At 42.9% G+C, this 27,410-nt stretch overlaps 1 protein-coding gene across 1 annotated transcript in view; it reads left to right on the forward strand.

Moving 5' to 3' along the window:
• LOC308307179 (contactin-associated protein-like 2) overlaps positions 1-27,410 on the forward strand; it is a gene marked incomplete at its 5' end in the record, with an annotated part of 419,567 nt that overhangs the window by 323,686 nt on the left and 68,471 nt on the right. Inside the window, 2 exons of the mRNA XM_080752350.1 lie at positions 6,351-6,478; positions 14,002-14,172. Coding sequence (XP_080608476.1) covers positions 6,351-6,478; positions 14,002-14,172 — 299 coding nt within the window. The remainder of the gene's footprint in view (positions 1-6,350; positions 6,479-14,001; positions 14,173-27,410) is intronic.

Here is a 27,410-nt window from a genome sequence, read left to right on the forward strand (position 1 = left end):
AAATACCTAACCACAATCATTTTGGATCTATTTGATTAATTTAAGAAGAGTACAGTAAGGTAAGTAAGGTAATCAAAGATATAGGCCTATATACAGGACATATTTGATGCAGGACAATAATTATTTTAATAACAATAAGGGAATATCAGTGAATAATTGTTACATCCCTATGTAATTTACTATTTTTCTATATTACTATTTTCTAGTTATCCTTAGTATTACGTTACTATTGTTCCCAATATTGGTTGGAGTCCACATATACTCATACTAGTGTCAGTTTAGGTCTTGGCCTTGTGTTGGAGTGGGAGGAGACGAGACCTGAACTTGGAGGAGACCTGAGTGAGCTGAGCTTGATGGAGAGCTACACCCTGATTCCACCTGGTCCAATCACCTGCGGGGCCTCCCTACAAAAGCCTTGCCAGCCCAGAGCTCCTCGTCAGTCTGTTTCTCCCTGCCCATGGGGAAACATGCTGTCCACCTGCATAATGTCACTCACATGCTGCTGCAGCTTTGGGAGCTACTCTCTGTAGTAGTTTCCCTCTGCCATGTTAGCGTTGTAGAACCTGCTTACTGCTTAGCGTATAGCATTCTTAACTTTGTGAGCTTTGAGAACATTGGGAACTTGAACTTGAACTTGACTTTGTTTAAACCCACAACTAGGTTGTGGCATTCAGCTAACACGTAGCTACCACTGCCTGCTTCTTGTAATCGCTCATGTTTTGATAGTTTAGAATAGTGTAGTTATGTTAGTTTAGTGATCTCCTGTAATTTTGATTTGGTCTAGTTTAGTTATTTAGTGGTTAATATATATAAGTTTAGGATTAGTACATTTTGATTGTTTCTTTTCTTTGCAGGGTAGTTATTCATTTGATTTATTGTTAAAGTTGTTCATTTTGTGTTTCCATTCATTCATTATTTTGTAAACTGTTCCCTAAATACTCACCTAAAAGAAGTTAATAAAAATACTTCTTCCACCTACCCTTTGCCTTACTAATGTTGCATAACCTTGTACCCCTAGACTGGGGCATGTAACATTAATGGGGGCTCGTTAACTGAGGCAATTGGTAAGTGAATCAAGTTTATTTTATTTTATTAGCGGGTTCTAAAACAATTGTGGGCTTAATCGGCAAAAATGGTGCACTTTGACTTGGAGGAGTTCGTTAAAGACCCCACCATTGGCAAATTCGACGATTGTCGCAAAGATGACTTGTTACTGATATCAGACCACTTCAGAATCGTTGTTAATGAGGCGCTTAGTAAGAAAAAAATTAAAGATTTTTTATTTACTAAGTTGGTTGATCAAGGGGTGTTGGTGGTACCACCAGAACTAGCCGTGCCTGAAGATGTGCCGAGGCCGCTCCAAGGTGAGTCTGGTCCGGGGGGTGACGAGGTGGCAGGTGTTGAGGGGTCCGAAAAAGGAGCAGTGGCTGAGCCAGAGGCAAAGCCCAAAAAGACACCATTGAAATTGGCTCCCGACCCCAACGCACTGGGCCTAGAATCGGACTCCGCGGATTCAGACGGATCCAAGGTCTCAGTTAAAACCAGGGTGAAAGTGCGTATAGCACGGCTAGAGAGAGATGAGCGGGAGCGAGTTCGAGACAGAGAGGAGAGAGAACGGGACAGGGCAAACGACCGAGCTTTTCAGTTGGATATGCGAAAAATTGAGCTAGAGGAAAAGCTCAGACTTCGCCAGCTCGAGTTGGAAATGGCACAGACACAGAATGGTTCTGTTCCCGTCTCTCCCTCCCCCGCTCCGGTGCCAACCACTCCCCCAACCAACCCCACTCCCAGCTCAAATCAAGGTACGTTACCATTTGACATTTCCAAGTTTATTGGTTTAGTGCCACAGTTTCGCGAGTCTGAAGTGGATGCTTATTTTGGGGCATTTGAAAGAGTGGCTACAGCCTTACGCTGGCCCAAGGATGTTTGGTCCATCCTACTTCAATGTAAACTACACGGTAAAGCGCAAGAAGTGATTGCGTCTCTCTCTGTTCAGGATTGTATGAGCTACGATTTGGTCAAAACTACGATATTGAGAGCTTATGAGTTAGTGCCTGAGGCATACAGACAAAAGTTCCGACAACACTCAAAGGGCTCAAACCAAACTTTTGTTGAGTTCTCCAGGGAGAAAGAGGCTCTTTTTGATAGATGGTGCGCTGCCAGCAAAGCCACTGACTTTAAAACCTTACGTGAGCTTATGCTGGTGGAGGAATTTAAAAGGTGTCTCCCAGACCGAATCGCAGTTCATCTGAATGAGCAGAGAGTCAACTCTGTGTCTGAAGCTTCGATTTTTGCCGATGAGTTTGTTCTAACCCACAAGAGCGTGTTTAATACAGCTCCAGTCAGCCCCAGCGCGCAACGCAGAGTTGGGTACGTGCGTAATTACGCACCACAGTCAGGCCAGAGACAGTCTGAGCAGGCTGTTACGAAACAAAAAGAAGAGCGTGTCTGTCATTACTGCAAAAAAGTCGGGCATTTGATTGCTGAGTGTCGTAAGCGGCAGTCGTAAGTGACAGTTTCGCGAGTCTGAAGTGGTTTCTTATTCTGGTTAAAAGTAATTAATTGGCCCATCAGTGGGTGGATCAGTCACAAAATGGCGATGCAGGTTTTTGTGGTAGATATCACTACTTGTGAATTTGTTAATGAAGTGATATCTACTTGGTTTTGTATGTGGCGATAGTGCTATTCAGTTTAGTAATTTCATTCTGGTTAACGATCTATGGGTTAGGTATCACGTACTAGCACTATCACTACTTGGTATGTGGTGTTATCATTACTTGGGTGCTACAGTATATGTAGTGGTAACATTACTCTGTATGTGGTGATTTCTTCACTACTCGATTATGTTGGACTTTGGTGCTCTTAGTATGTCCAACCCGGTGTTAGGTGGTTGCTACTTGGGGTTATGTAGTAATATGCATTACTCAGGGGTCTTGTGTTTTGTAATGATATTGACTACTGTTATGTAGAACTACCGTATCACTACTAGGTGCAGGGGCATCTCAATAAGGTGTTCCCTCACTAGAGAGTAGTCGAGGCTACTTCTCTTAGGTTATAGAGATTAGGTTCTGTCCATGGACAAAGTTCTTGAATATATACCGGCCTTGAATTCTTGAACCCGCAAATGTTCCGTTTTGACCCAACTAACGGTGGGTGCTAAATGTTAGTAACTCTCCGGTTGTGAAATGTTGAATCTGCTAAGGTGACAAGTTAAGATGAAGATTTTCGGGGCAGCCTTTGGTTGACGGTTAGTTGGATTAGCTTCTGTCAAGCGATTTAACTCAGATTTTGGATTTTGGTAACACAAATCAGTGCAGGGGGAGTCTTAAACCCTAGCCCTAACCCCTCACTAGAGTGTAGTTGAGGCTCACTCTTTCGAATTTTGTGAACAGGTGGTTACTTAAAAAGGTCTGAAAGAAGCTTTTATAAATTCATACATCGATGTAAATCCTCTTAAACTCGGTACATTTAAAATCCTTTAAATTATACAAACATCAGGGGAGATGTTTGATTTTGAGGGTGGGGGTGTTACATCCCTATGTAATTTACTATTTTTCTATATTACTATTTTCTAGTTATCCTTAGTATTACGTTACTATTGTTCCCAATATTGGTTGGAGTCCACATATACTCATACTAGTGTCAGTTTAGGTCTTGGCCTTGTGTTGGAGTGGGAGGAGACGAGACCTGAACTTGGAGGAGACCTGAGTGAGCTGAGCTTGATGGAGAGCTACACCCTGATTCCACCTGGTCCAATCACCTGCGGGGCCTCCCTACAAAAGCCTTGCCAGCCCAGAGCTCCTCGTCAGTCTGTTTCTCCCTGCCCATGGGGAAACATGCTGTCCACCTGCATAATGTCACTCACATGCTGCTGCAGCTTTGGGAGCTACTCTCTGTAGTAGTTTCCCTCTGCCATGTTAGCGTTGTAGAACCTGCTTACTGCTTAGCGTATAGCATTCTTAACTTTGTGAGCTTTGAGAACATTGGGAACTTGAACTTGAACTTGACTTTGTTTAAACCCACAACTAGGTTGTGGCATTCAGCTAACACGTAGCTACCACTGCCTGCTTCTTGTAATCGCTCATGTTTTGATAGTTTAGAATAGTGTAGTTATGTTAGTTTAGTGATCTCCTGTAATTTTGATTTGGTCTAGTTTAGTTATTTAGTGGTTAATATATAAGTTTAGGATTAGTACATTTTGATTGTTTCTTTTCTTTGCAGGGTAGTTATTCATTTGATTTATTGTTAAAGTTGTTCATTTTGTGTTTCCATTCATTCATTATTTTGTAAACTGTTCCCTAAATACTCACCTAAAAGAAGTTAATAAAAATACTTCTTCCACCTACCCTTTGCCTTACTAATGTTGCATAACCTTGTACCCCTAGACTGGGGCATGTAACAATAATAATACTTTAAAATGTATATTTTTACAATTTCTTTTTAATTATTATTTTTCAAAATTTAGATAAAATAATTTATTTTCTTAACTAATACAGTGCCGCCGGCCACAAGGGGCGCTAGAGTGCCAGACATTTCTCCATAGACCTTCGCTCTAGCTTCCGTCGACACTGTCCCAAGTGCCTTGGGATTTCACTCCAGCCAATGCTATGGGTGACGAGAGGAGGAAGCTAGCTGACACGTAGCCAAAATGCTAACCCATTTAGAAGCCCGATCTAAAGCTATTTCAGTCGCAAAAAACTTTTTCTTTGGGTCTGGGAACACAATCCGGAGAAAATCCTGTCTAAAGATGTGATTTATCATTGGAGTGGGCAGCGCGATGCGGCCGTTAGCGCGACTACGGCCCGTGGATGGCCGAGTCTAAGTCCCGGCCATGGATGGAAATTTAGACCGGGGCTTCGTTGAGGCCTCCGATTAAATAATTCATTTTATTAAATATCCCGAACTAGTTCGGGATAGGCACCCTGGCATACGTCGCGCCGCCGACAGTATATATTGAGGTTTTTTTGGGGGGCTCTAAACTTTATTTTAAACCATTTTCAATGGAATAAATCGTCGGACCATCTAGCGTCTCTCGTTGGCTAGCGCTGGACGAGCAAGGACCACCCACGTTGCTCCAAGCAGCTCGGGGTAAGTAAAATAGCAAATAAAATATTGTATTGGATTGAAATAAAGCCGAACTTGTTCGGGATAGGCACTGTAAGAGTTAACATCATTCATTTTCAAGCCTAATATGTGTAATCTTTGAGTACAGTTTGGATATTGCACGTATGTACAGGAAATTCATAGAGAGACAAGAGAGAGAGCTGATCACTTAACATTCCAATCAATCAACTCAATTGTCGCCAGCTGGTCTCTGTGTGAAATCTATTGACTCCAGTGAGCAGTTGGTCAATTCTTTAAAAAATCGTCTTACTTTTTTTTTCCTAAATGCTCAGAATAATGAGCCCAGCAGGGGGCCCCCTCTACTTAGGGGCTCTACGCAGTTGCGTAGTCTGCGTAGAGCAAATGCCCTCCCCTGCGCTGACTCCAATACAAACTCACATCTTTAGAGTTTTATTTATGGCTAAATCGCTGAAAATCGATCTTCTAAAATGAATGATAGCCTATAGCAACATTGTTGCTCTCTTCATCCGGGTCACATTGATCACATGCACCAACGTGGACAGGCGCGTCACTGCTACGTGGCTCCCTGTATGTTAGACCGGTGGTCAATGGGACTATCTCACTTTGGCGCCCTCTTGTGGCCCTTGGCACACATCGAGTTAAGCATAAAAAAGGCAATACTGGAGATGTGGCGTACGGCATGGATTTCTATACAGCGAGGGCAATTCTTTTGCATAAGATGCTGCATTCACGTTCAGGAGAGTTTGGACAGGGAAATTCTCTTGAATGCTGCCTCCATATGGCATGGAATGGAAAGGGCATTTGCATTTCTTTTTACCATAAAACTGCATTCATGGTCTGGAGAGGGCACTTTTCACAGATGGATAAAAGGGCAGGGGCTCAAGCCCCCTTTGGTGTCTATGTGTGCACGTGCCTGTCTCCATTACCAGTCACACATTCATTACCAGTGACACCCTCATGACAAGTCAGACCAGTCAGACATATCCAGTGGTGGAAAAAGTACTAAAATGTTTTACCTAAGTAAAAGTATCATTACTGCAATGTAGAAATACTGTTACAAGTAAAAGCCAGGCTTTCACAATGTACTCGGATTACAAGTACAAAAGTATTGGTATACATACCAGTCGGGCTCTAATGAAGGTTCCACTGAGACCTGTCGTAGAGTTAACTCAAACAAATGATGTTTTATTACTGCTGCTGCTAAACATTATGCACACTTCACTTTTCTCTCATGTTCTCCTCTCTCTCTGTTCTTGCTGGTTCAGGAGAGAAGACTCTGGACTGCTGGTGTACAAGGACCACCTGCCAGTCAGCCAGGTTGCCGTGGGCGACACCAATCGTCCGGGCTCTGAGGCTAAGTTAACTGTGGGCCCGCTGCGTTGCCAGGGAGACCGTAAGTGTTCCGCTGCGCTCTTGTCAACAATGTTCAGAGCAGGAAATGAGATTTGAAGTAATGTGTAAACACATTCACGCACCCAGTCATGTGCGCACCCACACACGCACACACGCACGCACGCACACAGGGGCGTCACAAGGGGGGGGAAAGTGGGACTGAGTTACTAGGGCCCAAGGTGGAGGGGACCCTAATTATTTTATACTTTAGCTATAAAAAATAAAAAATAGCAGATATACAAGCAGATATACAAGCAGATATACAAGCTCACAGTGAGCTTGCAGATGAGCTTGTAGATCTGCTATTGAAAAGTCGTGAATATGTGTGCAAATCTTTGAATGTATTTTTTAAGCGAACATGTGTAACTCATCTTGCTTCTGGGGGGTCCCTGGAACTAAATATTTTGAGATGGGGGTCCGTGGCCTAATACATATCATTTTGGGGGTCCTTCACATGAAAAAGTTTGAGCACCACTGACATAGAAACATAGCTGTTTTAAATTAAAAAAAAAGAAATAGAAGGATTTGAAATATTCAAAGAATTGGACATATTTTCAAGATAAAAAAAAATAGCAGATCTACAAGCTCGCAACCCATTTAGCGAGTCTAAATGGGTTAATATTATATGAAGAACATTCATGGGGGGCCCGCAGTGAATCCTCGTACCCAGGGCCCAGAATCACGCACGCATTGCACACACACATTCATGCACGCACGCACACCAAGATCAAAACACATAGTTCACAGTGTTGGAGAACTCTACCAAAGTCAACCGTCTGGCAGCACATCAGGATTAGGCTGCAGCCAGGGAAAACTGTCCAGATGCTTTCCCACAAACAGGACAAACATCGCTTGCCAACCGTGATCAACAACGTTAAACGGACATTCAGATAGCAAATTTTATTTATTTGTTTTATTGGAGGATGGCTTTTGACTGATGCAGTTTTATGCCGGGGAGTCTGCAAGGGTACATAATTAAGTACAGTACAGTCTGGCGTGGCCAGACTGTTGACACTGCGATTTGCAAATGCTCCCGTCATACAGTCTGGAATAACGTTAGAAGAACGATGAGTACCCGGTTAAAGCGGAAGTGAAGCCTCCTCCTCACTTCCGTTTCCGTCTCACATTGCGCACATTTATCCTAATATAAATACAAATCATATAGGCCTAAGCATAATATTTGGCTTGCTGCTTAGCAGAAATTACATTTTAAAATATATTTTCATGAACGGAAATGCCAGCTTCCATCGCCGTTCAGGAGCTGCGTAGTTCCAGACTCTATGCATTCAGAGATTGTGGAATAATTGTCTGGCTACGCGCAGTAGCGCTTTGGAGGCCGGACGCGACCGGACGTCGTGTGGTCAGAAAATTCCCACACGGACGGCACCGAACGGTGCACGAGCGTGTAAACGCGTGCATACCCCCCGCGAGAGCCGCGACAACCCCCCACCCCGCAAATCCGCGATAACTACAAGCAATACTTTAATCAGTGGCTACTACTTTGCATAACAGGTTTCTAGTGGTGAATGTGTGAGCGTCCTCAAGCCCCCTCTATTGCCCGGCGCCACAGGGGGGCCTGCTGGGGCATTGCACCCTCAGTTGCAAGTTGTGCCCCCTCAGTTTATATTCTATGCAAAGTCAAGAAAATATCCAAAACAACACAAATATTGGCTGAATATTATTATTGTCATAGAGATTACAATAACAGTATCGAAACACAGTGGCCCCCTATAATAATTATTTGATTATTATTACTCCCATCTAATCTGCAATTTAAAATCACCTAAACCACAGCGCAGTAGCAGCGGCTGTTATTTCAGCTCCCAAAAACTGGCATCTGTTGTAGGTATTATAGATAATAAAAAGAATGTTCATTATTATCAGGCTATAAAAAAATGTGTGCCCCCTCACAATTTTCAACAGCCCCCTTAGTCATTTCATCCTGCAGCCGGCCCTGATATGGATATATAGCCTACTTTAACACCTAGGTTTCCAGCTGTGACTGCATGTGCATGTGTCGATGTGTGTGTGTGTCCCCTACATGGCTCCATTACTGTGGTATTTAGTGTTTGAGATTCGTTCAAGGCAAACTTTGTTTCTCTAGCCTACTGCAGCGCTGTATTTTCTATATGAATTAATAGAAAACTATTGTTTTCCCACCATTAGATCTGCTGACATCCTTTCTATCTAAATAGCCTCTAGAGGCGCGTGCATGCGCGTGCAAGTGACGTCAATAAATGACCGTCCGCCCGGAAAAGAAAATCCCAAACCACCACTGGCTACGCGAGACTAGTAATTAAGGGTCTGTAATCAGCATCCACTGGAAACAGCATTGTATACCTGACACGCATACACATATCTCTCTCTCTCTCTCTCTCTCTCTCTCTCTCTCTCTCTCTCTCTCTCTCTCTCTCTCTCTCTCTCTGAGGCAGACAGGAAGTGTCCTGGATCTGTCCAGGATACAGAACATGATGAAACACCTGCTCACAGTCCTCACCCCTCACCGGTGTCACACTCATTATGGTTCCACTCATCAACGAGCTGGTGTCACGCTCACTAATGCCCCCTCATCACAGAGCTGCCTGTCATCTTACAAACAAACTATGATATAATGACCCACTGTGTGTGTGTGTGTGTGTGTGTGTGTGTGTGTGTGTGTGTGTGTGTGTGTGTGTGTGTGTGTGTGTGTGTGTGTGTGTGTGTGTGTGTGTGTTTGTGTGTGTTTGTGTGAGTGAGTGAGTGAGTGAGTGAGTGAGTGAGTGAGTGAGTGAGTGCGTGCGTGCTCACGCGCTTGCGTTCGGCCTTAACAAAACCCATTTCCATGGCTAGTTTAACGACAGTCTATACACAGCCACAGGCTGACAGAGAGGAATTAGACTCATTTATGGATGTTAAAAGGGTTTGGACAGTTTAATGGATGACAATGATACCCAGCAAATGAAGCAGAGCAGAATATATTCTATTTTTATAAAATACAATACGATATACCTCCTATAGCGCATGTTCAGTGTTAATGACTAAGCAGTAAGCACAAATGAAGCTTAGCAGCTCATATTATATTATTATACCATACAATGTAATATAATAAGCATTATGTAGTGATGCACGGAAGCAGGGATTGAACCCGGGACTCCCTCTCGCCAGACCAACGTGCAAACCGTTGTGCCAATAGGGCTGAGCCGATTAGCAGGGCTGTTGTCGCTAGTTCATGGCTGTACTAACTGTGGGGGCTACAATCACCCCCTCAATCTTTGGAGCGCGCCCTCGCGCTTCATGCCGCCGCACACGACGTCCCTCACGAGAGGATACCACACTCCTCATCCTGCCAACAACGCCAGATTGTAGTGATGCGCGGAAGCGGGGATTGAACCCGGGATTCCCACTCGCCAGACCAACGCACAAACCGTCGTGCCAATAGGGCTGAGCCCGATTAGCAGGGCTGTTTCGCTGGTTCATGGCTGTACTAACTGTGGGGGCTACACATACTATGCAACATGTTCCTGGACATGGTAATCCTTATCATGTTCCTGGATGTGTTAGGCAGGCCAAGTGTACATTTATTAAACCACTTTTAACCTTGGCATCCCAATTTTGGGAATGTCATTAGTTGCGAACATTTTCAAACATTTTCTCTTTTCGGCCCCCAAACAAATAGCAAATATAATGGATCTATATAGCTTGAGATCCACTATTTTTGCTATTTTAGAAATGTGGCTGTGGTAACTTATTTTTTGCCACCCCCTTCTTTCTGAAATGACGCCTCTGGATGCAAGTCCTCTTCCAGTACATTGAACAATCAGACAGAAAAAAAGGCTGTAGAAAGCATCTATCTATCTATCTAGGTCGTCCTCAGACGAGCCCTCCATCGTTGTTTCCAGTCATCTCGGTTCTCCATACATCTGGCCAGCTCATTGGTGTTCTGTGTCCCTACGTCTTCCTTGAGTACGTCCACGTATGTTTTTGTGGGACGTCCTCGCGACCGGTGCCCATGTGTTGGCTCCCACAGTACCAATTTGCTGGCTGGAAGCTCCTGGTGTCTTTGGCAGTGTCCTGCTAGTCTCATTCTTCTGGTAGCAATTTTCTCGCTTACCCTTGGTATACCCTCATACAGGCTCCTGTTGGTAACATGTGCACTCCTGTTGATGTTGAGTACTGCACGCAACATTCTAGTGTAGCACCCATTTAGAGACTTCTGCAGGGTTGGCTTCAGGGTCCAGCATTCACTGCCATAGAGGAGAACAGACTCCACTGTTGCGAAGAAGAAGCTAAGTTTGATTTGGCGGGGGAGGCTAGAGTTCCATACACTGTTCATGCCGTTCAGGGCCCTCCAAGCGAGTGCCTTCCTTACTTTAAGGTCTTTCTCAGTTGAGTCGACCCATGCGCCCAGGTACTTGAAGTCCTTGACTTCCTTCAACACAGCTCCTTCTGTTGTTGTCAGAGGTGAGTGATCAGGTAGGTTATAGGTGATAACCTCAGTTTTCTTAGCATTTAGCCTGAGACCAACTTTGGCACACTCTATCTCCACCCTGTTCAGGAGTTCTTGTGCTTGTTCCATGCTGTCGGAGAGCAGGCTGATGTCGTCCGCATAGTCCAGGTCTGTCAGAACTACTGCGGGATGCCGCCTTGACCTCCTTGGTGTTAGCGTGAAGCCAAGCTCTTGTTCTCGTCCACCTATGGCTTTCCTGAGCGCATAATCTAGAACTATGATGAAGAGGTAGGGGGCTAGGGTGTCTCCTTGCATTACACCAGCTCGGATGTCAAACACCTCACTGCTGCCATCTGAGGTCACCACTTTGGCCCTTGTTCTTGCGTACATGGTCTCGATAGCCCGGAGAATGTTGGGAGGGACATTGTAGGCCTCAAGGATCTTCACCATCTTGCTTCTGTGGATAGAATCAAAAGCCTTTTTGCCTTTTTGTAGAAAGCAGCCGTCTGGAAATGTTTCAATGCTGGGTTTTCCAGCCAGCACTCGGGAACACAATGGGGGTTTATCTTCATCCAAGTGACCCTGAGCTCCACAGATCCTACCTGCTGCTGCAGAGACAGCAGAGACAAAACTGCTGACCCTGATCTCAGATCAGAGTATTGAAACACACAGTTTCAGAATATGAATGTGTTCCCAAATATTGTGGGGGATAGTTGACAAAAATGCTCCATTGTGACATGTTAATTGGTACATCAGAAAAGAGAAATTGAAATAGAAAATACAGTATATAAAAAACAGTTCTATTTTGTCATGGTTTCATAGAACGTCTTTTCGATAATTGTGATGGCTCGACAGAGGAACAAAAGTATTAGACGGAACCTAATGAAAGAGGGAGACGATAGGGCACGTGCACACATAGACATCAAAGTGGGCTTGAGCCCCTGCCCTTTTATCTGTCTGTAAAAAGTGCCCTCTCCAGACCATGAATGTAATTTTTACTATGGTGAAAGAAATGCAAATGCCCTCTTTCCATGCCATACCTGAAATAGCCTCGGAAACCCAGGCTTATTTTGATGATCAGAAGAAAAATAAGCCTGGGCGATCGCGTTAAAATCACTGTTGGAGGAAGTGTCGAATTTCTCTAACCAATCAGGATGCAGAGTAATTAAATTAACCGTTGCTGTTGCTGCTTTATAGGATTCACTGAACAAACACACAGACTGGAGATAAAATATCGGCTTTTGCTAGAACAAGCAGCAGCTGGTACTACATTTTTCTTCTGCATTTTATCAAGAGTCTGTTTTAATGTCATGTGCTTGTTATTCTTTGACATACTTCTTATACCCGTCTCATAATTTGATGAATGCTTTTAGACATTGTTAATGTCTAAAAGTTAAAAATGTGAAATTGTGTGTCTGGGTTCTGAGATTAAAGTAGCACGGCAGATTTTCCATTCATCATCCGTCATAGGAGTGTCATGACTCATGTTTATTACGTCCACAGCTCTTTACAATATTCTCTATTGCTGTAGAGAACTGTAGCAGCCTCATTTATTATCCTGCAAGGCAATTTATTAATTCTGACATCACATCAATGACAGAATTACAGTTTTTCATCCTAAACGAGAAGGAGCGCGCAGACACACGCACACACGCACGAACGCACGCACGCACGCACACACGCACACACACACACACACACACAGAGACTGGGTGTATGCTCCAGACCTCATACTTTACACTGTGCATTGATTGATTGATTGAATACTTTATTAGAAGTTTGCATAGGAAAAGCACAGCTATATACAAGGAGGACACTATTCAGATGCAAACCACTCTACTAAAAGGATTTAAAACCAAGCAAGCACAATGGCTTGTTTACCTTTCGTGTTAATCTTTTGTACTCAATTCATTAACATTGTATTGGGTTGATGTAGCTATACATTAACATCACTTTGGGTTCATTATTCCAGACAGATACAGCAGAGCTGCAGGATTACAATTTAGGCATTTAGCAGACGCTTTTAATCCAAAGCGACTTACAATAAGCAGGTAATACATCAATATAATAAGCAAGATAATATGTCAGTACATCAACAACAATATAACAAATGCATAGGAATATCAATCTAGAAAAACATTAACATAGGTAGACCACACACCTAATCAGTAAAAAAAAAACGTTTTTAAAAAAACTAAAAAATGCGATCTAGCTTCATGTATGGTCATTGAGGGAAGGGGAGTGTTACAGTAGTGCTATGGGTTTAGGTGGAGTCTGAAGAGGTGAGTCTTCAGTCCACGGTGGAAGCTAGGGAGTGAGTCTGTAGTTCTAAGTGCGACAGGGAGTTTATCCCACAGTTTGGGGGCCAGGAGGGCAAATTGTCTAGGACGAGTGGATTTTTGTCCTGGGGTTTTTAGCGAGGGTTCTGTCAGCATCCGTCAGTAGGGATGGAGCTCCTTAACTTTTATTGATAATGAGCACCTTATCGATCCTGCTTATTGAGCCGGGCTTTTATCGAGCCCGCTATTGAGCGTTTTCTAATATTTTGAGATTCAGAACGGAACTTGTATCTTTTTTTTATCGGCCAGTTGTTGCGACTGTGAGTTTGTGGCTGACCACCATCTATGAAGACAATTGACAAAAGTAACACATATCATTAAATATCATTAAAACAATCATTCATTAGTGTGCAATAAGTGTTAAATGGCTTTATATTATGGATAGTATTGTAATAATTTCTTGATCGCCTCTTCTTGATTGTTTAAACATGACATCTGCTATATGCTATATGCTCAATAACAAGCTTGATAAGCCCAAAGCTTATTGATACCGGGTATTCAATAAATCTGTTATCGGGTTATCGAGCTACCGTTGTTTAGGGCTCCATCCCTATCTGTCAGGATGTGTTTGCAAGTCTCTCTGATGTTCCTATGTGTGTGGCTGTGTGTTGTGTGCAGGTAACTACTGGAACGCTGCGTCTTTCACCACACCGTCCTCCTACCTTTATTACTTTACATTACATTACATTACATTACATTACATTACATTACATTACAGTAGCATTATATTTCACATCTCCTCTTGTGTGTTGTGTGCAGGTAACTACTGGAACGCTGCGTCTTTCACCACACCGTCCTCCTACCTGCACTTTGACACCTTCCAGGGAGAAACCAGTGCTGACATCTCTTTCTACTTCAAGACCAGCGCCCCCTATGGGGTCTTTCTGGAAAACCTGGGCAACACAGACTTCATACGCCTGGAGCTGAAATGTAAGACGTGTCTGTCTCTCTCTCTCTCTCTCTCTCTATCTCTCTCTCTCTCTCTCTCTCTCTCTCTCTCTCTCTCTCTCTCTCTCTCCCCCCACCAAGGGGGGAGCCTTTCCAGAAAAAGGTGTAGCCCATCATTTTTTTTTCCTTCAGGGAACCCTCATCCAGGACCAATTTTCTACTGCAGGGGTCTTCAATGTTTTCAGGCCAAGGACCCCTTAGTTGAGAGAGAGATGAAGCAGGGACCCTTATCATATATTCCATATCGTTTCATTGTTTGACGGCACACTCATCAGATTATTTTGGAATCATGTAAATTTGTGTTTTCAGTTGAGAGCTTTTAGAGCTGCTATTTTTGGCTAAAGTTCTCCTCAGAATAGGGATGGGAGGGTTCAAGTTCCTCATTGAAAATAATCACCCTACCACACAAGGATGTGATGGCCCCCCTGAAGTAACTCTGAGGACCCCCTAGGGGTCCTGGACCCCCTGTTGAAGACCCCTTTTATACACAACTCTGCTCCCACTTTCATCGCAACGGCTAGCCATTGCCACTGTCTGTAAGCAAGAGGGTAGCAAGCAGGTGCGCAGTAAGCATCCACCTTCCCTGTAACTACTGCACTAGACGCGCACGCACACACGCACTGCCTATCTCCTCTCTCCTGCTGTGCAACCATGACAGGCTAGATATCTAGTGTGTGTGTGTGTGCGTGTGCATGCACGCGAGTATATGTGTGCGTGTATGTGTGTGCACTGTGCATGTTGTCTCCCCTAGACTTTCAAAATGTCCACATCGATTTCCTCTCTACACACTCACTATCATTTTTGCCTCCCAGAGCACGGGTACACAAAAATGATAGACATGCACATGAATAACGCACGCAGGCACGCACGCAGGCACGCACGCAGGCACGCAGGCACGCACGCACGCACGCAGGCACGCACGCACGCACACACACACACACACACACACACACACACACACACACACACACACACACACACACACACACAGATTTCAATCCGAATGGGAGACAGTGACTTCCTTCAGAGCAGAGTGGTGGTGCTCTGTGGGATGCAGTATATGCGCGGCGGTTCAACTCACCCAGTTTCATCAAATCATGTCGTTGCTGTTATGTGAGGACACCAGTGTCGGAACTGCTGATGTGTCCAGATGGTCTCTTTGTTCTTATGAGCCGACAACTCAGACACAAAGTCTAAAGAAACAACACAGCCTAGTCTCATTTTGACTTATGGGGAGAACTCCTCTAAGTCAGTGGTTCTCAACCTTTTCTGGCTGCGACCCCCAAAATAATTATATTTTAACTGGGGACTCCGCCACCCTGACGAGCACTAAGAGTTGAGGCATTACATTTTGTACAACACGGTTATATTGTGAAACTAGCAGATCTACATGCTCACAACGCCTCGCAAGAGCATGTAGATCGGCTATTTTCTGCCTCTAATATTTGACAATTTGGCCAATGTTTTAATAGGTCATTCTAGAGGTGTTAAAATGTCTTTAAGTGGTTCTCAATCTGTGCGTCGGGTCCCCAAATTATTTTGGAGGGTCCCCAGATGATTAACTTAATGTGCAACATTGTTTTCTCACTCAACAGTAAACAAACCAACATAATGTTTAAGAGTATAGAGGGTGTCTAAAGTGACAATTTAAAGACATTTTGGGTCCCCACTGACTATAGCCCCAAGTCACATCCTGACTGGGCGCTTTAAGAAGAGAAAGGAAAACAAAGACAGAAGAAAAAGGAAAACAACAACATTCCCTGAGCGGGATTCAAAACCACAACCATTTGATTTTCAGCCACCCGACCCTGCTGCCCACGCCACAGGATCCACATGACTCGGTGTTGTTACAGAGCTATGTGGGGGACTGCCCATAAGTCCTACATCTCATTAGTCCTACTTCTCATTAGTCCTAATTTGGTTAGGGTTAGGTTTAGGCATAGTTTTACTGAGGTTAGGGTTTGGGTTAGGTTTAGGCATAGTTTTACTGGGATTAGGGTTAGGGTTAGGTTTAGGCATAGTTTTACACAAAAAAAACACAGCAATTGGCCTGCTGCATGGTAGCTCAGTGGGTAGAGCACGTAGGCCACTAAAACCAGGGCCCGGGTTTGATTCCCACTCAGGGAACATAACTATTAGACTTCTAAAGTGCCTAGTCAGGATGTTACTAGAGGCTAGTCAGTGGGTGACTTGGAGGAGTTCTGTTCCTAAGTCAAACTGTGACTAAGGGTGAGTAAGATAGGGTTGAAAGAAACACTAGTTTGTCCTGTTGTAACTGATGACATTTATCCACATTTGTTCTTGTCAACACTGAAATGTATGTTAATATCTGTCTGTCTGTCTGTCTGTCTGTCTGTCTGTCTGTCTGTCTGTCTGTCTCTCTCTCTCCCTCCCATGACATCCATCACCTTTGTAAATAGATGCAGTACAACTCTGAGTTGGCTCCTGCCTGAAGGCAAAGAATTAAAAAGACTAAAGTTGTTGAACATCCTTTACTTTACTTTACTTTATTTGTTTATTTAGACGGGACAATGCATATTAATGAACACTACATGAATGCAATGTAAATAAGCCGGAATTAGCAAGAATGCTAAATTTCATCCGTAGTCCCCACATGAAGACAAAACAATACATACCAACAAACAGTTTATACATGGTCATAGGTTTGATTGTCAACTAACCATTTTTTTAGATTGAACTTGAAGGATGGAAATGACAAACAGTCTCTTATTGTTAGAGGTAGGTCATTCCAGATTGAACATCCCTGCACTGAGAGGGTGTTTTTTCCAAAAGCGGTTACCCGGTACGGTACTTCGCAATCCCCTCTAGTGATTGCTCTAGTATTGAGTCCTCTATCAGGCTTCCTTTTTATGAATTCCTTTAGGGGAGGTGGGCATAGACCATTTAGGGTCTTATATATGATACTGACCTGTTTAAAAACCTTAAAATTAGCGAAACTCAAAAAACGGTACCTCTGAAGAATATTACAATGGTGATATGAGTGGGGTTTCCTATCGAATACCTTAAGCGCACTCTTATATAGCTGTTCAATGGGTTTGAGAGTCGTTATACCTGCGCAAGACCAGTTTGTGAAACAGTACTCAATGTGTGATAGGATCATGCATTGGAGATACGATTTAGCAGCACTAACTGCCAAAAAAGGTGTAATTTGTTTAAAGTTCTGAAGGTTGAACTTGATCGTGTTTGTAACCTTTTTTACATGTTTTTTAAAGGTTAGGGTTGAGTCTAACATGACCCCGAGGTACTTGAACTCTGACACAAGTTCAAGTTCCTCTCCACCCAGAAACACCTTTGATGATTCCATCACAACTGGTCTTTTGGAAAAAGCCATGCAGACCGTCTTTTTTGCATTCAGGAGCAGGCATGAGTCTGTAAGCCAGTCCTGAACGCTGGTCAGAACAGAAGTTAAAACCGTTGACACCTCTGCATAGCTCTTTCCATGAGTCAGTATAACAGCATCATCTGCGTACATCTGAATATGTACATCTTTACATACATCAGGTAGATCGTTTATAAACAGAGAAAACAGAATTGGTCCTACTATTGATCCCTGGGGGACACCAACCGAGCAAGTGTGATAAGGAGACTTGATGCCATTTATACTAACACACTGTTCTCTATTTGATAGGTATGATGTAAACCATTTGATGGCCTCTGGGGACAAGTTGAAATGTGTTAGTTTGGACAAGAAGACCTGATGGCTGACAGAGTCAAATGCTTTCTTGAAATCCAAAAATACTGCCATTGCGCATGGGGCTTTGTTCAAAGCACACTTTAACTTTTCAATGAATAAGCAATTTGCTGACTCAGTGGAGTGGAAGGCTCGAAACCCAAACTGCATAGGATGCAGAGGGGTGTAGCCTTTGTCTAGATGTTTAACAATAGACTTTACAATCCACTTTTCAGCCACTTTTGATATAACAGGTAAGATGCTTATGGGTCTATAGTTTGATATGTCCGTTTTTGAGCCAGATTTGAATATAGGTGTTATAACAGCAGCTTTCCACTGAGTTGGGACAGTGCATTTTCTTATGGACAGATTTACCAGATGTGTGATTGGTGCCACCAGAGAGTCAATATTTGTTTTAAGAAAGTTTGTGTCAAGCCCATGTGCATCTTTAGCTTTGGATGCTTTTAGTGATCTGACAATGTTTGTCACCTCGTTTTCTGTGACTTCCTCCAAATTAAAAATGGGGAGATCATTTTGAACAGGGCGTGGAACAAACTTAGAGGGTCTGAACAATTGTGTGATTTCATACACAGAGTTTAGAAAAAACAGCATTAGGTTGCTAGCAAGCGTGTGGGGATCTTTCACCAGGACATTATCTATTTTAAGTTCTAAGTTGTTATTATCCTGCTTATAGTATTTCCCTGTCAGTTTATTTATGTATTCCCAAACTTTTTTCCCATTTCCTCTGGCACTCTCTATGATGGAGATATAAAATCCAGCTTTAGCCTTCCTTAAGAAATTTGTGACTTTGTTTCTAGCATGTGTGAATAGCTGTCTGTCCGTTGTCAGGCCAGATTTTAATGCCTTTTTAAGCAGTAAATCTCTGGTTTTCATTTGATCTCTGCATTTTTTATCGACCCAAGGTAGAGTAATTTTTCTCCCTTTCCTCTGGTTACCAAAGAAAGATTCCATTACTCTGCCAATTTTGGAAAGAAGGATATTACATCCGGTCTCAACATCATCACATGAGTGTAAATCATCCCACTCTAGCCCTTGTAGGGCGACCTCAAGGCTATGTTGCAGATGTTTTGGGATTGTTTTGACTATAGGCTGGGACTGAGCTTTGCTGAACGCCTGTTTTGAGAGTTTTCTGGAAAAGAATATGATGTTGTGATCAGAGAGACCTGTCACGAAGTTAAATGTTTTAGCGATTCTTTCCACTTTATTTGAAAACAGTAAATCTATCTTGGTTGCTGAGTGACTGGTTATTCTTGTAGGTTGCTCTATTAATTGGGTCAAATTATAGTGGTCTGTTACTAGTTTAAGATTTTTTCTTATTTTTTTATTGTCCCAGTTAACATTTGTATCACCAATTAGTATTACTTCTTGATTAAAATCACACGCCGTAAGGATGGTCTTTAGCTGGTCGTATACTTCTACTTTAGCTGATGGCTGACGGTATAAGCAAATTAGAGTGAACTTCATCTCTGTGGATAGTGTAATTTCTACACCTACACATTCGGCCTGGATCTCAGTGGGCCATACAATTTGCTTACATTGTAAGGTGTTCTTGATATAAAGCAAGGCCCCCCCACCCTTTCCAGTTACTCTGTCCCTTCTGAACACCTTGTAACCAGGCATGCTCACTAAGGCATCTGGGGATGACCGCTTTAACCATGTTTCCGTCAGTCCTAAACAGTCAATGTTAGAGTTTACAAGCAGATTTTCTAGTTCACTGTGCTTATTTACCATACTTTGGATGTTTAGATGGCCACAGAACAAACCTTTCATTTATAGAGCTACTAAAATAACAACACGCACACGCACACGCACACACAGTTGAACACAAACACTGCCCTAAAGCAATGTTCTGATCTTTGTATTCTTTGCAGCATTTTAAACAACAAATATATCCCTCCATGAACAACACGCACGCGCGCACGCACGCACACACAAACACAGACACACAATGGCCCTCATTTATCAATGGAGTGTAAAAAACAGTCTATTTTTTTCACCAAATTTTGCGTAGGGCAACGTTTGCGTGGCATTTACGAACACGTCCTAAACAGACACACCTGGCCAACATTTGATCCCAGCATTGATAAATGTGCAGACTGAAATTTTAAATAACACGCCCTTAATTATTCTCGAAACGCCCCGATTTTACGACCAGAACAACCCGAATACGACCTAACAACCAAAGAAAAGCCCGCACCCTTCAAGTTAACTCCCATGTCCGCGTCCCACACAGACCATGCACACATGCACGCACGCACGCACACACCTACACACGCAACTAGGCTACTTGGAACAGCAGTGGGATTAACCAACGGTACAATCTTTGACAAGGAGGCTATAGCACTGCAGCCGACATGAATGCCACAAGTCACTGCCATGAATACTTTTGGATAATAATTTAAACCATAGCCTACCCGTGCCGTGCGTGCGCAGACAGAGCGCGTTCATTTGGTTACAGCAATCATAATTCCCCATTGCCATGATCTCACGGCTTGCCACGTCGGGTTTCATCATTAACTCCAGCATAGTGTACAGTAGCTACTGTATAAATTGAGAGACCCCACGGTTAAGTTTTGGATATTAATTTAACCCAATTTCGGCGAGGAGCGCAATGCGCGTTTGAGTGCTTGAACTAGCGATCATGTACCGTTCCTGCGCGGGCTGGTCTTCTCCCCGGTGGGCCGTGGACCCCCAAATAAATCATCCGCAGCGTGCGTGCGCTGGGCTGGACACAGCCAGGTTTGGACCTTCGGTTTTATCCATTATTTAAAAGGACTCACGACTCACAGCGGCGCCGCGCTGGTCCCGAAAATGCTCGTGCATGCGTTCGTATATGTGCTTGTTCTGAGCCAGATCTCCAATCTTAAGGTTTATTCTGTTAAAGCAATTAACAGCAGATTTCTTCCATATCGCTAGATTTAAATTGCTTAATGCTTGTCATTGTAACTTGGAAATAAAATCGGCGTGAATGTCCATGATGTAGCCGGCTATAGGCTATGCTTTTATAAAATGTTATATTTTCACAGGATTATTTATTATTGTGTTGGATATACATTTTCGAGTGGATACATGTGTCCATGCCTGTCAGATAATTAGACAATGCTGCTCCGCACGTCTATAATGGAACAAAGTGGTGTAGGATGATTCCTACACCACCTCAAGACTTGATGTGAGATTTGATCCTACCCTAGACCAAAGTCAAAGTCAAGTTGAAATGATAAATGCAGAGACTTGCCTAAATTTCGGTGTACACCCAAATTTTGATCTGCACCACGTTGATAAATGAGGGCAACTGTTTTGTGTGCAGTGATTTACATAAAGTCTGCAGATGTCTCTTTCTTTCTAAGTGTCGGCTGCGGTTGGTGTTCGCACTCTCTACTTACATGTCAATCTATATACAGCCATATTAATAGGTCGCATTTACTATCAAAACCTGCACAAAGTGTGAGTCAGTCCGTCAGTCCGTCAGTCTGTCTGTCACACCTCACACGTCACACTTTTTCCCTGCTTATATCTCCGCAACCGTTGCCCCGATCCATGGCAAATTTTGCACACACGTTCCTTGGCTGCCAAACTACAACCTCCAAGGACCCCCGGAGCTCCAGGGACCCCCAGGTCCCTGGGGGACCCCCAGATGTAAAAAATGACCAAATGCGCAAACATGACCAAATGACCACCCCAACGGGGCTGCTCACGGGGAATTCCCGGGGACCACCGACTCCTGGTGCTCCAGAACGGATGCAAAAGTGGTGGCGCCCCCAGTGGAGGACCCCTACACTGCAGCTCACATAAAATGCCGTAACTCCGGCTAGGAGCGACCGGGACAGCCGGGGCCGGTACCTATTCCTCTTCTAGCGCCACCATGAGGCCGATTCTTGCAAAACACATTTTTGGACACTGCTCCTACAATTTTCGCCCTAAAATCACGCAAATCGGTACACAGTATGTCTACACTCATCCCATCAACATGAATCTGTCCCATATAGCGCCACCTCCAGGCCGATTTTTAAAAACACATTTTTGGACACTGCTCCTACAGATTTTGCCCTAAAATCACGAAAATCACTACACAGTATGTCTACACTCATGTCATCAACATGGATCAGGAAGATTTTGGCAAAACACATTTTTGCCCTATTTGTGGAGATAAGTGACCTACGGTCGCTTATCTCCCGATTATGGAGCCTTACTGGTAATAGGTGTATGTAGGGCTGTCACAATTATTACATCTTTGTCTAATCGCAATTATTTGACATAATCACAATTATTTTTGTCATAATCGTCATGATCGTTTACATGTTGAAAAAATGTTCATAGCCTATTTCCAAAAAAATAGTGGAAATAGCAGATCCACAAGCTCACAACACGACGCATCGCGACGCGTTGTGAGCTTGTAGAGCGGCTATTTCCACTATCAATGTTCTTTTTAAAGTGTAAAGTTGTCAAATATGGAAGTAATTTCTTTGTATATTTGGGGTATGTGTCATATCTGCCATGTGCAACTTCAAAGCCTGCAAGGCAAACAGAAATGTAATTGTCAACGACAAAAACACAATTAAATCGTTAATGGCAATTATTTGAGTGACAATTAATGTAAAATGTCATAATCGTGACAGCCCTACGTGCATGTACGGTAATGGTTTAGAACAGGGGTGGGCAACTTTGATGATGGTGAGGGCCACTATATTTCCACCTTCACTCCAGAGGGCCACTTTGCATATTGCTACGTTCTACTTTGTCCTTCTAGTATCTCATACAAAAGAGCGTTTTGAGCTTGTAGATCGGCTATTTTTGCTTCTTTTGAATTGGAATCCTGAATTCGTTTTTGTTATTTTTGAATTGGAATTCTGAAATGTAACATTTGATTTAATTTCAAACGCATTTAGTTATATACTCATGTTAACTTTATGAACCTAAATACATATACATTGGACATAAACAAATACATTTTAATACTACTATACAAGTCATTAAGCTACTAATATACACTGACGGAATTAAAGTAGGTAATTTTTGGAGTTGTAACAGCTGTAATCAATAATATATCAGTATTCCGGTATTAACCTGCGGGCCGCATGAAGTGAAGGTGGGGGCCGCATGTGGCCCCCAGGCCGTCAGTTGCCCATGTATGGTTTAGAAGATACGAGCCCAGACTTGTCTTGGAGAACGAGTCTGGCAACTGTCTACCATCACTACCATCACCCGTTTCAGCTTGCATTACCTACGTAAGTCAGGGGTCTTCAACGTTTTCAGGCCAAGGACCCCTTAGCCGAGAGAGATGAAGCAGGGACCCCCTCTACATGTTGTATAAACGTGTGAAGGAGATTCTCATCGATTTCATAGATAGATTCATAGACTTGTTTGACACTTAACCACTTAAAATCATCAATCGTCGGTACTTAGTAAACTTGACCTTTCACTCTGTACTTGTTCTGCTCTTTTTCACTCCTATTTGAAAAAAAAAAAAATAGCCGATCTACAAACTCTCAACGCCTCGCAGTGCGAGGCGTTGAGAGCTTGTAGATCTGCTATTTTTTGGCTGAAGTTCTCCTCAGAGTATAGGGATGCGAGGGTTCAATTGTTTATTTAAAATAATAATCCTATCACACAAGGATTTGGCGGCCCCCCTGCAGTAACTCTGAGGACCCCCTAGGGGTCCCGGACCCCCTGTTGAAGACCTCTGACCTATATGTTGCTTTGCTTTTCTACCGTACTGAGTGAGTTGTGTTTCTGCTCTGCTGTGTTGAGTTGTAGGCCTAAGGTGCATACCTGATTCATGCTTTGTTGGATGACGGTGTCTCGTGGCAAACACTGCCGTTCTACAAGCCCACAATGTGCTGCGTCTGTGACGCGCCGTGGTCTTGTAGATCGGTTCAGGTTTGTCGTGCGGCGAGTTTTACTTGAAGCTGCTTAGTGCTTAGAGCAGGGGTCTTCAACGTTTGTAGGGCAAGGACCCCTTAGTTGAGAGAGAGATGAAGCAGGGACCGCCACAACCTGTTCATAGATTCCATATAGTTTAATCGTTTGACAGGACAATCATCAGTGTATTTTGGAATCATGGCAGTATGTGTTTTCAGATGTTTAACCACTTGAACCGTCAATACTTAATAAACTTGACCTTTCACTCTGTACATAGTCTGCTCTTTTTCCCCTCTACACCAGGGGTCTGCAATTAGATTTGGCCTCGGGCCAACTTTTTCAATTGTTTTGGCTAATGTTCTCAGAATAAGGACAGTAGGGTTCAAATGGTTAATATATGGTTTCTGATCCAAGTCTGGAGCAGAAATAACTGTACGTCATCAGGCGATACCAAGCACGCCTTGCACATAATTCCCCTAGTTTAAAATGTGTCGTTATATCGTTTCGGTAGGCTATATTGTTTTGGTATAATAATCGTTTGCTATATCCATCTTTTATTCTAACTCGTAGCGCCACTAGCAACACTAAACTAAATGATTCACATTAGGTGGAAAACAAAAACAACGCAACACCAACCGGAAACCGATTTCATATTTTTATTTTTCTAAACTGGTTGACACGGCTCTGTTTTAGAATGAATACCAGGCTTTCCTCCGTGGTGCAAAGTCTGGTGCCGCCAGTTTACTTAGGCTTTCTACACACAATAAAGTCACTTAAAGTGGCTTAAAGCGACAACGCCCTACACCAAGAGGCAGCGGCGGCGGACCGTACACGCAGACTACGCATGCTGCGTAGGGCCCCGCCGACCAAAAAGGCCCCCCACCGCCCCCTCCTCAGCAGAAAAGAACTACTGCTGCATGGTTAATCGTTTTCAAACCGAAATCGCGATGCGAAATCCCGCATCGCAAAGGCCACGGTTTCTCTGCGAAGTAGACTTCCCAAGCAATATGGAGACGTTTTAATTTTTGAAATCCCTTCATAATTGACTAAGGAATGATCAAATCAAACTGTGGTGACTTTCTTTGCTTCCGAGCATCCACACCGCTGAAAGTGAAAGTGAATTTGGCACAGTGGCCACTGTGCAGGACTCTGCCAGTGCGTGGGAACTAGGGGTGCTGCAGGTGTTCCAGCACCCCATGGGGAAGTTTTCATTTTTTTATTTAAATAAGAAAGAACAAATCAAACATAGCAAAAATACGTTGCCTGTTGTTGTCGTTTTTTATTTATTCATTTATATATATATTTGTATTTATATATATATATTTCCATTATAAAATGGATTAAAAAATTATAAAAAATATTAGGCCTATTATTTTTCAAACATAGCAAAAATACGTTGCCTGTTGTTGTCGTTTTTTATTTATTCATTTATATATATATATTTTATATATATATATATATATATTTCCATTATAAAATGGATTAAAAAATGATAAAAAATATTAGGCCTATTATTTTTCAAACATAGCAAAAATACGTTGCCTGTTTTTGTCGTTTTTTATTTATTCATTTATATATATATATTTTATATATATATATATATATATATATATTTCCATTATAAAATGGATTAAAAAATGATAAAAAATATTAGGCCTATTATTTTTTCGGGGTCAGGAAGGCCCCATAGCAGAATCACGCTTAGGGCCCCCATGGGCCCAGAAACGGCTCTGCCAAGAGGCTTGGAAGAGGCATGAAACCATGTGACTTCCATAGGGAATTAATTGGATTCCACTCTTCCCCCAGACAAGGAATGGGTATATCACTCTTTAGTGTGAATGCAGCCTTAGAGCTCAGGCTGATGCAATCTCATGAGACCAGCTGCTGTGTTAAGGTTACAATGCCCAGAGTCCCGTAAGACGGTGGTGTAGAGTAACTAAGTACATTTACTTAAGTAGTTTACTTAAGTACAGTTTTTAGGTATTTGTACTTTACTTGAGTATTTCCGGTTTTCAGTAGTTTTACTTCTACTCCACTACATCTCAGAGGCAAATATTGTACTTTTACTCCACTACAATTATTTGAAACCCTTAGTTACTAGTTACTTAGCAGATATAGCAGATATAAATGATTATATTATTTATAAACATACATTCATCCAATTTAGCCCTATTTTATACCTAGGCTATTTGAAAATAGCCGATCTACAAGCTCACAACGCATCGCATCACGTTGTGAGCTTGTACATGTCAATCTATACATGTACAATTTTCATACATTTTGTAATTTACTTGTACTTTAAGTACATATTGATGCCATTACTTTTGTACTTTTACTCAAGTACATTTTGAATTCTGTACTTTTACTAACGGAGTATTTCTATATTGTATTATTGATACTTTTACTTAAGTAAAATAATGTAGTACTTTTTCCACCACTGCCCACACGCACACTTAAAGCTCAGTCAAATGCAAACCCACCGGCACAGCACAAGCCAGAATTTCCATATTGAATGGTTGGTTGGTTCCAGACAAGATATCTTGAAAACTGCTGGCTGCATGCCATGTGATTCATGAGCACTGGCATGATCCCAAGGTCCCAGGAGTTCAAAACTTTTAATCCCTATCCGAGTGGATCGGTTCTGCGGCTAAAACTCCAAGATTAACTGTACTCGGTTTGGTGATCATAATTATAGATATCATGAGTGTCACAGAAATTTCAAAAAGTTGTGACAAATAGTGAAAATAAAAACAACAGATCACGGGTCAAATTATCCAATTTCTACTATTTTAGAACAGTGTGCCTGATTGGTTAAAAACACTTTGTGTACAATACATATTAATACTTCTGTGAACATACTAGTAAGACGCCTCAGGGCGACATGCGACCTCACCCTGAAGGGCGAGATCGCGCCAATTCTTGGCCATCTGGCCAGTGATGTATATCGGACCAGTTGCACCAGACCCCTGCATGATTGTCAACAATGTGATGTCAGAACATGCCCATATATGGGCATTACCAAATAGGGGCATTCCCAGATATGCGCTTAATGTTGATGACATCGGGACAGGAATCTCCATATATGGGCATAAAACGGACAAGGACGTAATTAATTTGCAAGTATGACTCGTGAGATGACATCAGCGATCTCCATATATGGGCATAAAAGGGACATCAATCCAGAGAGTGATGTCAGAGCGGCAAACCCATTCTGTTAAGAGTGGTTCCCCTGACATCACAGTGACGTCAGAGCACGATGACAGAGCGACAAACCCATAGAACCACAGTGTCAGGCGTGACAGACAGAGATACAGTATCACAGACAGGCTGAGACCGTTTTCATAGTAAACTTGCGACCTACAGTCGCAACAATATTTCACCCCAACAATTCTGGGACTCCTTGTTTTGCCCCACTTGTGAGAGTCCGCTAAGGGTGAGAGACACTTGCCTTCTACCTTCTTCTCCCATTTCAAATCCCCCCCCCCCCCTTCCATTCCCTCATAGACATGTTTATCGGTGACATTTGATGTGCACATTCTGCACACCGCGATCACACGGCAGCAGCACCGCTAATTAACATCCAAAAGGGAGAGAGCGCCGCGGCATTAAATTCACGAGGTCGAGTTTGATCCGTGGGCGAGGCGCCGCG

This window comes from Nannobrachium achirus (assembly GCF_963921795.1).
Source record: "Nannobrachium achirus genome assembly, chromosome: 21".
NCBI lineage: Eukaryota > Metazoa > Chordata > Actinopteri > Myctophiformes > Myctophidae > Nannobrachium > Nannobrachium achirus.